General features: G+C 41.5%; 1 protein-coding gene across 7 annotated transcripts in view; it reads left to right on the forward strand.

The window, feature by feature from the left end:
- PHTF2 (putative homeodomain transcription factor 2) overlaps positions 1 to 12,061 on the forward strand; it is a 71,949-nt gene that overhangs the window by 42,996 nt on the left and 16,892 nt on the right. For 5 of the 7 annotated variants that reach the window (XM_081879128.1, XM_081879129.1, XM_081879131.1 and 2 more), the window contains 4 exons: positions 1,215 to 1,380; positions 2,440 to 2,604; positions 8,867 to 9,068; positions 10,351 to 10,509. In XM_081879128.1, coding sequence (XP_081735254.1) covers positions 1,215 to 1,380; positions 2,440 to 2,604; positions 8,867 to 9,068; positions 10,351 to 10,509 — 692 coding nt within the window. Of the gene's footprint in view, positions 1 to 1,171; positions 1,381 to 2,439; positions 2,605 to 8,866; positions 9,069 to 10,350; positions 10,510 to 12,061 lie in introns of all 7 variants that reach the window. The other 2 variants (XM_081879134.1, XM_081879133.1) reach the window with 2 other exon arrangements.

The following is a 12,061-nucleotide window of genomic DNA, read 5'->3' on the forward strand; positions in this document are numbered from 1 at the left end:
TGCAATAAATCAGTTACACTGATACATTATTTCAGCTCCTTCAAAGGTACTAACTTGCCTAAAGGTACAAATTGAGGCACATATTAGATGTTCTGTATTATATGCCTGTCCCAATCCTATTTTGTTGTGACTGTTACCATGGTTTTAAATATGTTTTCCAGTTGTCTTCTGATATCAGCAGATCTGAAAGCTTGTGCCAAACATTTTAGTTGTTTGTATGCAGTGTAGTATAATGTAATCTTGATGTATACTGCTTATATTTAAAAGGTTTTGTCACAACAATATCGGAAAACATGTTAACTTTTAAAATAGAGCACTGTAGAAAAACCAAGCTTTTCAGATGAATTGATTTCAGTGAGAGTTTGCTCATATGTTTAAATTTCCTGTATTGATTTTTTTTAATACTTCAATTCTGTGTCCAGGGTAGCTGTTTATCAGCTCCATCTGGTACACAGACTGAGACCTTACCTGCCCGCAGACTGTCTCATCAGAGTGGTGCATGCTCTAGTTATCTCTCGATTGGACTACTGGAATGTGCTCTATGTGGGGCTATCTTTGAAGGTGACCCAGAAACTACAACTAATCCAGAATGCGGCAGCTAGACTGGTGACTGGGAGCGGCTGCCGAGACCACATAACACCGGTCTTAAAAGACCTTACACTGGCTCCCAGTACGTTTCCAAGCACAATTCAAAGTGTTGGTGCTGACCTTTAAAGCCCTAAATGGCCTTGGTCCTGTATACCTGAAGGAGCGTCTCCACCCCCATCCTTCTACTCGGACACTGAGGTCCAGCGCCGAGGGCCTTCTGGCAGTTCCCTCGCTACGAGAAGCCAAGTTACAGGGAACCAGGTAGAGGGCCTTCTCGGTAGTGGCACCCGCCCTGTGGAACGCCCTCCCACCAGATGTCAAAGAGAAAAATAACTACCAAACTTTCAGAAGACATCTGAAGGCAGCCCTGTTTAGGGAAGCTTTTAGTGTTTAATAGGTTATTGTATTTTAGTGTTCTTTTGGAAGCCACCCAGAGTGACTGGGGAAACCCAGCCAGATGGGCGCGGTATAAATAATTAATAATAATAATACTTAACTTTGGTTTGATCACATTTATTTCTGAGTTTAACAAAAAATGACTTATGAACAGTATCATTTGTTTAATTATGAATTATTGTTGCAGATTTAATTCTTCACTGGTTGTTTTTTCCCCATGTCTTTGAAAGTTGCTGCAGTAGTCTTGTTCTATACAGTAGAAGCCACACATAATATACCTCTGACTGAAGTAGTAGGTCCTGTATGGCTCATGTTGCTTCTTGGAACTGTGCATTGCCAGATTGTTTCAACAAGAACCCCTAAACCACCTCCAAGTACAGGAGGGAGAAGGCGAAGGTACAGTTTATTTTAACATAGTGAGCCTTTTATGCATGTGCTTACTTTTTATTTCAGAATCTAAACTACCGTATTTTTCGCTCTATAGGACATACTTTTTCCCTTCTAAAAAGTAAGGGGAAATGTGTGTGCATCTTATGGAGCGAATGCAGGCTCCGTCTCGCTGTTCTAGCTTGGGATTAGCTGCGCAAAGCCTCCGCAGGGCAGCGGGGTGAAGGCACCCCGCTGCCCTGCGGAGGCTTCAAAGGCTGTCCCCGAAGCCAGAACTGCGCAGGGCTCCGTCTCGCTGTTCTAGCTTGGGGATGGCTGCGGAGGCTTCAAAGGCTGTCCCCGAATCCAGAACTGCGCAGCGCTCCGTCTCGCTGTTCTAGCTTGGGGATGGCTGCGGAGGCTTCAAAGGCTGTCCCCGAAGCTGGAACAGCAAGAGGCTATCCCAGAAGCCAGATCCCTCTTGCTGTTCTGGCTTCTGGGGTTCAGAATTTTTTTCTTCTTGTTTCCTCCCCCCCCCCGCCAACTAGGTGTGTCTTATCGTCCGGTGCGTCCTATAGAGTGAAAAATACGGTATTTTTGAAAAAGGCTTAAAATCTGACATTATGCATTATTTTAAAAATGGTGGGGGTGGGGGGTATTCTTGTTCTGCTAAGTTCCTTTTATTTGTGTTTGACCTTCTCATGAAATTTCACTGCTATAAATACTGTTGTGATTTTTTTAAAAAAAACTGCACCCAATACAGATTGGTATCTCTTATTGGTACCAGCACAATAGAACTAACTAATGGGGTGCAGGAAGCTGTTAGTGATTAGTTAAATGCATAATGTGCTCATATTTTTGTTTTTTCTGGACTGGTGTTGTGTAGCTCAGAGGGATGATTTTTGTGCTTAAGAGAAGACGCTGACGAAAATGTAACTTTTCTCATGTGCAATAACCCAACTGTCTGTAAAGCCCAGCCAGTGGCTGAATTCAGAGCTCTTTGCATGCTTACAAGAACGCTGACCGTGTTGTAGTGCTAGCAAATGACACTTACAAGATGCCTTCCACTTTTAATCTCTTCTGATGAAGGAAATTAAGGAAAGCAGCACATTTGGAAGTACATAGGGAAGGAGATGGCTCTAGTACCACAGATAACACACAGGAAGGAACAGTGCAGAGCTACGGTACAAGCACCTCTTACAGTATTGGCGCTGTCTTCAGAGATATCTGGCATGCTGCTTTCTTTTTATCGGGGTTTGTATTTTATTCAAGGCTTTGTTTGTCTTAAAGATGCACTATCCTTTTTCTGACAAAGTAATCGTTCATCTGTACTGCTGACACCCTTCTGTACATCCAGCTAGCATTAGTATAATCCTGTTAAAGTATTCCAGCACCTGTGGCTGTCTTCTTCTGACTTTGGCAAACGAAGACAACTTTTCTTAAAAATGCCAAGTGGATATATAGAAACTGATCATTTAGGTGGAAAATATTGTTCAACCCTTGCCAAAGGGCAAGAAAAAGTAATAAATAAATAAATAAAAATCAGGTTCTGTTCTTCTAAAGTTGCTTAGTTGTCTTGCAGTGTAGGTTTCCATATTCTGATATTGTAGTTTCAGTTCATTAATGCAGTGGTCTTCAGCCATTCCAGATCTGGGTTCATATTTCGTCTCAGCCTGCTATATAGACCCTACTTTTAGGGGTTCTCCCCTCCTGATTTTATGTGCTGGTGGTTTGCAGTTGTTAGGGAGAGAGTTAATACAGTAGTACCTCGGGTTTAGTACTTAATTCATTCTGGAGGTCCGTTCTTAACCTGAAACGTTCTTAACCTGAAGCACCACTTTAGCTAATGGGGCCTCCCACTGCCACCACACGATTTCTTTTCTCATCCTGAAGCAAAGTTCTTAACCCGAGGTACTATTTCTGGGTTAGCGGAGTCTGTAACCTGAAGCGTATGTAACCTGAAGTGTATGTAATCCGAGGTACCACTGTATTGTTTGTTTCAAGTATAAGGGCTGGTACAGTGGTACCACGGGTTATGAACTTAATTCATTCCAGAGGTCCGTTCTTAACCCGAAACCGTTCTTAACCTGAAGTGCGCTTTCACTAATGGGGCCTCCTGTTGCTGCTGCGCCGCTGGTGCACGATTTCCATTCTCATCCTGGGGCAAAGTTCTCAACCCTGCTAAAAACATTTATCTTTAGGCAAGCTTGTCAAGACATGTTGAATGTTGGCATGTGTTTTAATCTGGTTTTAGCTTATTGTTGATATAACAATAAATAAATAAATAAACTTTAGAGTGGGTCATTGAAGTAGTTGTGGGTCATGTGCCATCTACTGAAGACCTATGCAGTAGTGAAATGATGCCGTCTATGACTGACTAGCAAGCAAAAACAACAAAGGTGTTTGCTCCAATTAGATTACAAAAAAAGCTAAGGTTTGTTGATTGGTGTAATATATGAAGCTTTAAAAGCTATTAAATCCTGCAGATGTAAATTATCATATAGCCTGCTTTTTAACTATGCATCTGGCCAAACAATGATGATTAGTTTCTTTAAAATTTGTTCCAAACGGTTGAGAAACAAGTATATTAATGCACTTGTATTAAGCAGTCAGAAGAAAGGATAGTGCAGCTTCCTACATCTACATGTTTTACATTTTATGTGTTCAGCATTATTACACTAACATGTGTCACACTGATGCTCTTATATGATTATGCTGTTTCCTATAAACTAAAATTATGGCCTATAATCATCACATGTTGCTTCTGGCAGGCCATTTAAGCACATCAAGGCAATAGAGGTCCCATCCCTCTTTAATTTTAAAAACACATTTCTGCCTTAGCTCGTGCTTGAGCTCAATTATTATAATTTTAATTCTGCCCTAATTTTTCAGTTGCATTTTCATCCTCTATTTTAATGTTTTGATTATGTACTGTATTTCAATATTCTTGTGTAGAAATGTTTCTAATAAATTCTACACAATGTAATTTATCTTTCACTGTAAAGAAGTTGCAAGGTATGGAAATCTTTCATATTTAAATACATTTTGGCTGTGCTCTGTGTTCAGAGCAATATTCATGACTTCCAAAGCAATTACATGCATCATCTACGATACAAAAATAGGCATTTTGAAAAAAAATCCCTTCCTTCCCCAAGACTCAGAGTCCTGGTCAAATTCTTTGCATGTAAACTGGATTATTTTTATTTAAAGAGATGTGGTACAGCTTTTATACCCTAATGGAGGAAATTCAAAGCTGTAAACTTAATTTTGTTTTGTAGGAAATGTTGCAAAACATGGAGAGTTTGGGTTGTTTAAAAAGCTATACATTATTATGTATTTGATGTAGTAAGCTTGAAGCTCCCATGTGAAAATGCTTGGACGGCTGACTTTAGCATCAGTGAATTTAAACAGAACTCTAAATATGCTCTTTTTTTTCCCTCTTTTTTTGAGAAGCATTGAAAAAGAAACTAGAATATGACACAGTGAGAAAATTTGTTTGTAGAGAGAAAGCTAATCCAATAATATTGAAGTCATGAGATTGTTTCCAGTTAAACAAGTGTTATTTGAAGCTATCCTTCACAAAGTCAAAGTGCTTTGACTGAAGGTTCTGTTCAATGTTAAATATGGCAACTCCTTGATACTTTTCTTCAGAAGAGCCTGTTTGTAGTGGTAGATCACAGCAGAACTTGGTTTTTGAAGCTTCATGGTGTTGTTCCTCCTTGTCTTACTGCTAGTGCTTCAGTATTAGGTGGAACAAATTACAGTAGAAATAATATGATTAGCTTTTCTCCTTTTGCATACGTGGAAGTACAAGTTTCAGGTATTTGCTGGGCAGAGCAATCTTACCATATTTTATCTGCCCTGAATCTTCCAACATTCAGCTTCATTGGATATCCACAAGTTCTAGTGTTAGGCTTGAGGGAGAAAAGATTTCCTTTATCCACTTTCTCTCTGCCATGCTTAATTGTATAAACTTCAATCATGTCACATCTTCTTACCTTTTCCCTAAAAAAACCCCAAATGCTGTAACCTTTCCTCATAGGGAAGCTCTAACTTCTAGTTTTAAACAAAATGCACACTTGTTTCCCTGAGTGGCAAGAAGTTCCAGGGAAACCACATTTAGCTGGCTTTGATTTTCTTTGGAAAAAAAATCTCATTGGAGGCTTAAGGTATTCCTGTAATATTTAAGTTTCTTAAATATATATATATATACAGGATGAGCTTAAGGCTCCTACAAACAGCAAATTCCACTGTCCGTCCGACATCAGATGTTGAGATAGGTAAGGTAAAGGGTAAATGGACGCCTGACCATTAGGTCCAGTCGTGACCGACTCTGGGGTTGCGGCGCTTATCTCGCTTTATTGGCCGAGGGAGCCGGTGTACAGCTTCTGGGTCATGTGGCCAGCATGACTAAGCCGCTTCTGGCGAACCAGAGCAGCACACGGAAACGCCGTTTACCTTCCCGCTGGAGTGGTACCTATTTATCTACTTGCACTTTGACGTGCTTTCAAACTGCTAGGTGGGCAGGAGCAGGGGCCGAGCAACGGGAGCTCACCCCGTTGCGGGGATTCGAACCGCCGACCTTCTGATCGGCAAGTCCTAGGCTCTGTGGTTTAACCCACAGCGCCACCCGCATCCCAATGTTGAGATACAGTCCCTCAAAAGAGACTTTGCAGATCACAAAGCTTATAATTTCACCTCTTCCCCCAGTCCTACATAAAAAATGCAGCTGCTGTTCCCTCTTTCTTGCTGGAGCAGGATAGTAAGTGTGAGGCATGTTCTCTAACCATCTTTTAGCTTTCTTGACTATTTTCGTGCAAACTCCCCAACAACAGAAGTGTCTAGCAACTTTGCCTGCTGACCATTGAGGAAATTTATGCAATTGTTCTGGCCCTCATTGCCGCCCTTTCTGTCAAAATTCCTTTGCGGTAACCAAATGACTATCTTGGAAAAATAGTATTGCACGCATCTGAATCACTGAGCTACGAAAGACTCCTGGGGTTCCAGCACTTACCCAGGATTTTGTTTCCTTGGAATGAAGGTCAATTGAGACTCTGGTATCTTTATGATTTTCTAATATGTGTCTTTATTTACACATATATACTACCTGAGAATGAGGTGGAGGGGCTCACAGCTTTAACACTCCAGCAGATCTTGCCTCCCCATTAGGTTCCCAGGGAGAAGCCATAGTTTTGGGTCCAGCACAGAGCAATGCAGCCTCTTCTAACTTTGGTCAAAACCCAAACACATCCACTGTTGTCCTGTTGTTCTCCATCCTAGGGTGACCTGGCATCCAGTAAAGTGAAGTGGGAAATGGCCCACCCATTCCTCTCTAAGATGCTGATGATGGGTGCTTAGCTCAGTAAAAAAAGGTAAAGGTACCCCTGCCCGTATGGGCCAGTCGTGTCCGACTCTAGGGTTGTGCGCCCATCTCGCTTAAGAGGCCGGGGGCCAGCGCTGTCCGGAGACACTTCCGGGTCACGTGGCCAGTGTGATGAAGCTGCTCTGGCGAGCCAGCACCAGCACAGCACACGGAAACGCCGTTTACCTTTCCGCTATAAAGCGGTACCTATTTATCTACTTGCACTTAGGGGTGCTTTCGAACTGCTAGGTGGGCAGGAGCTGGGACCGAAGACGGGAGCTCACCCCGCCACGGGGATTCGAACCGCCGACCATACGATCGGCAAGCCCTAGGCACTGAGGTTATACCCACAGCGCCACCCGCGTCCCATGAGTACCCGCTTAGCTGAGTAGCTATTACCATAACAAAGGAACTGGTTTAACTGGTTCACCAAGTTTCCTCCTACAGATTCTAACCTAATGGGTACAGGATCAGAGGCCTGGAAGCCTGACCTCCCCACAAGGTTTTGCACTCCCCCATGTAGAGCTGCTACTCAAGAGAAAGCCAGATTGTATTAGATTTTCATAAGAGATTAGATTATGACAAAAAGGTAGTTTAATTCTCTGCTTTGTTGATTGTACTTTGCTTCTTTTTTAATATAGTGGCTTCCTTTCCAGTTCATTGACCACAGGCATTAACAAATTAAGGGTGTGTTTGTTTTGTTGACTTCTTTTGTTCTTTGTTCTGGGTTATGTTCTACCTATAGACTTGAAATAGAGGATATTTTTAAAACAGTGGATGTTTCAGATTCTTTCTCTTTTGAATCCCTTTCGTGTGTGCGCACATGCAGATTAGCATTAAAAGGTGTGGCTGTCCTTGGGAACCTCAGCTTCTCATAGCTGTGACCTTTTTAACACTGTGATTTGAGGGATTAATTCAGACAGATATACTTTGTATTTAGTTTCTACTTTACTGATACCCACATCTTACCTTCTTGCTTCAATATTTGATCCAAATTAATTGGTGGACTGAGGCCCAATAGGCAGTGCTGAAAGCTGATTGGCTGAAAACTAGAATGTGGGGAAGAGACCCAGGTCTCAACTTCCCAGTTTGTCTTCTGTATGAAGGAGATAGGTCTGAAGAGTCTCTTTGACGCTGCCATAAGGGCAGAGTTGACAAGGACTGTGTTTATCTCCCTGTTACCTTGGGAATCAGTTTCCTCCTGAGGGCACAAGCAGGGCTGTGCAAAGCTGGTAATAGGCCCAGATCTGATGGGAAATGTGGGCCCCATTTCAATAATCTTTACCAAAAGGTCCCCCTTTGCCTCTACCGGGGGACTTGGAGTAGGTCTCCTGAAAATCATAGGCCCATGCCAATTGGCCCACCTGCCCCCTCCCCACCTCCATTCTGGCCTAGGCACATGCACAGTGGTGAAAGCCAGAGATTTTGCTTTCCCTTCCAAGGATGCCATTCGCAGCAATGTTGTTCACTACTACCATCAAGAGGTGGCTTCTCCCCACCTCGTAGACCATAATTATTAAATATAATAACAATAGCATTTTATTTATATCCCGCCCTCCCCTGCCAAAGCCATGCAGAATATACAATCAAATTGAGGACCAACGAAACAAAACACAGAATAAGCAAAATAAAGTAATTTAGCTGGTATAAAATAAGCAGCGTGTTCCAAGCCACTTGGAGTTATTATGTATCTTTTGTGTATCCTTTGCTGCTGTTCTCTTTTGTGATGCATTTTATCACCTTCATCTAGCCTTTTGTTGAGATTCTGCTGCTTAGAGAGGCCTTATACTCTACTATTGCTTTAAGTAGTACATAGAAATAAATTTATAGAGGAATAAGGTACAATTAGCCATGGATAGTTCAAAATGACATGTTTTCAAGGGGGAACCATGACAGTCTGACAAATTTCTGACTTGCTTTGTTCATGGGCATATCCAAACCTATCGCCTTCAAGACTAGCAGTTGACTTTGGCAGATTTATATATCCCGAATTAGTGATTCTTTGGGGGAACTTGGTAGATTAAAATGTACCATCTGTTCATATGTGAAATGTTGCATGCAGGTTTCTGTTCTTGTACAGCATAGAAATTTGGGAGACAAGATACGGAGGAACTGTAATGCAAACAATTATTTTATGTATATGTTTAACTCTAGAGCAAAGAAAGCAAAGAATTCAATAGATAAGTCAACAGAGACTGACAATGGGTATGTCTCACTTGATGGGAAAAAGACCGGTAAAAACAATGAAGATGTTTTACAATCCCAGGAGCCGCAGTGTGAAGTTATCAGATCAGAAGAGACATGCTGGAGCACAGGAGCTGTCAGAAATTCATTCAGTAATACAAATCATCACAAAGTGAGTGTCTCATTTCTTCTAGAATATTTTTATAGTTTAGCATCAATATTTTCATATTATGAGAATGCAAGAATTCCCATGCTGGGCTAAGACAAAAAGGCCACCTCACCCAATGCTTTTCCCCTCCCTACCTCTCTCGCATGCATTTTAGATGATCAGATCTCATATGAATAGGCTGAAATATAAACAAGTCTTTTGCTCGCAAACACAACCCCTTTATATTTATAGGAGTCAGCAAAAAACAATGAAATCTTCCATTACCTGTAGCGTCACAATTATTGGTTAACAGCTTTGGAATTAGCCAGGATACTAAATCATAGGCTGAAGTTAGTCTAATATCCTGGCTTGCTGCAAACCTTTTAACTATTAGGTCCACTTATGGACATTAAGGAAAATATTGTGGGAAATATAAGGGGGATCTTCTAAGCACAGGCAGGAAACATTAGCCAAGGATTTTTGTCACACCCAATTTCTTTGATTTTTTACTTTTCCGGTCTAGGGTGCTGACTTTACACAGAACCTTTTGTGCAAAGTAAAAGTCACCCCACTGCAACACTAGAGTTGTGGTTTGTGAAAATACAGCCTTTTAATCTTAGACCATACAGGATTTACCTCCAGTCTTAGACCTGTGATGTTTAGCACTAAGTTCAGAGAAAAAATATCCCTCTCTCTGCTTTTTACAGAGGATCTCTAAAGCACTGGTTAGGAATTTTATCTCCTGATTGGAAGATAAAGTGCTCCTTCTGCTCTTTAGAGATTGCAACCCAGGCAGAGTACTTTATTTGCCAATCAGATTGGGAGAAAAAGAGAATGGGCAGTTCACACAGCATCCTTGGCCAGATGTCCCTGCTAGCCCATAGCGAACTCCTTGCTGTACAAGCTTGTCTCTCCAAGAAGTCTTCTTAAGTCCCTTGACTTAAGTCTTCAAGGGACTTGATTGACCTCTCTTCAGACAGTGCCTTGTGAAACTGTGGAACATGCTACACAAGATGTAGGAATTTAGAAATGTCTAGCACCCACAAGCTCATAACAATACAGAAGATACTTGTTAGGTTGGCTAACCATGTACTCTGAATTTTTTCCTGCAATTCTTCAGTAAGCAGTGTGCAGATGACCTTGTTGCATAGTAACAGTACTATGGTGATGGTGGAGGAAATATTATGTCTGATTTTACGATTATAAAGATGTATAGAGAATAATTGTAATACATGCAAAGTGGAATTATGTTACATTTGAAGTAAAAAAATAGCTTTTACTAACACCCAATTCTTAATTGATCTAGGATAATCACAGAACAGTGACAAATGTATCTGATGAAGTTTCAAGCGAAGAGGGACCAGAAGCAGGATATCCCTTGCGCCGTAATGCAGAACGTGCTTCCAGTGACTGCACATTTCGGAATAGGAAATCCCATCATTATAAGAAACATTACCCTGTGGAGGTATGCTCTTGCAATGATCTCAAACAAACTTTCATGAAATCAGTAAGATATATAATTGGAAAAATTATTTCCCATCTATAACAGCTTCCCTGTTTAGTGAGTTGATATTCTTAAGGGGGGGGGGGGGCAGCCAAGTGGGTGACTGTCACGGATAGGCCTATTCAGGTTGCAAAATTGACTTTCTAGAGATATTCTCTTGGTGTCAGCTCTTTCTTTTTGTTGGGTGGTTGTAGTACAAGAATGTGTATGGCTGTTCTACACTGGTGTAGAAGCCATAGCATGAGTTGTGCTAACCCCCCCCCCCCAACAACAGCAGCCAAGGGGGAATAAGGACAGAGCTAAGTGGCAATATTAGAGCAAGGAATAAGATGTCCCATTGGGCTAACAAACCCAGTGCTTTGTTATGTTTGTTAGAGTTTGTAATAAAGCTATAAAGCTAGAAAATTATCAGAAGACATACTATTTTAGAAATATAAACATCACTAACTCTAAATGATAGGGACGCGGGTGGCGCTGTGGGTTAAAGCCTCAGCGCCTAGGACTTGCCGATCGTATGGTCGGTGGTTTGAATCCCCACGGCGGGGTGCGCTCTCGTCGTTCGGTCCCAGCGCCTGCCAACCTAGCAGTTCGAAAGCACCTTCGGGTGCAAGTAGATAAATAGGGACCGCTTACCAGCGGGAAGGTAAACGGCGTTCCGTGTGCTGTGCTGGCTCGCCAGATGCAGCTTGTCATGCTGGCCATGTGACCCGGAAGTGTCTCCGGACAGCGCTGGCCCCCGGCCTCTTGAGTGAGATGGGCGCACCAACCCCAGAGTCTGTCAAGACTGGCCCGTACGGGCAGGGGTACCTTTACCTTTTTAAATTCTAAATACCAAATGTCTGTTTTTGCATGACAAAAAGGCTTTATTTTTACAAAAGGGGCTCTAGGTATGTTTTTGATTTTTAATTCAAGTTGGCTATCAACTGAATGTTTAAAACAGACTAATGTTTGGCATTATATGAGTATGAAGAAATTTCTAGGGGTTATGATGGCCTGGGGTCCCAGTGGAATAACAAGCAGACACAGGCTTTGATTGAAAACTATTCCTTTACTGGCACAACTGTACCAAGGGAGAGTCTACTGAAAAATCAAAGGGAGACTGCAACATGGCACAAATAAGCAGTGTTCTTAAACATTTTTGTGCTACACATGTGATTACTATTAAGCTATCATAGGCTTACAGTAAGAGATCCTATAGCAGTTACAACCTACTTCATCAAATCTAAGCCAATCAGAAATCTTTTAACTCCTCTGAATAGACCTCCCCAACTCTCTGATTTTAATAATACATGATTAAATATAATTATTCTTAAATGTCCTTCTTTATTAACATCTGCTTATCTTATTCACTTGCTGTCCATTGTTTTATTCAGCAAACTGTGATTAAGTGAAATTGCTCTACCTAGCTGATTTCTTGCATTCCTTTAGCATACCAGAGTACTGGTTGTTATGGTTGTTATCCTTGCATTCTTCCAGCGTACCAGACTACTGGTTCTAATAAATATTGTCTACA

Source organism: Podarcis erhardii (genome assembly GCF_964252035.2).
Source record: "Podarcis erhardii genome assembly, chromosome: 10".
Lineage (NCBI taxonomy): Eukaryota > Metazoa > Chordata > Lepidosauria > Squamata > Lacertidae > Podarcis > Podarcis erhardii.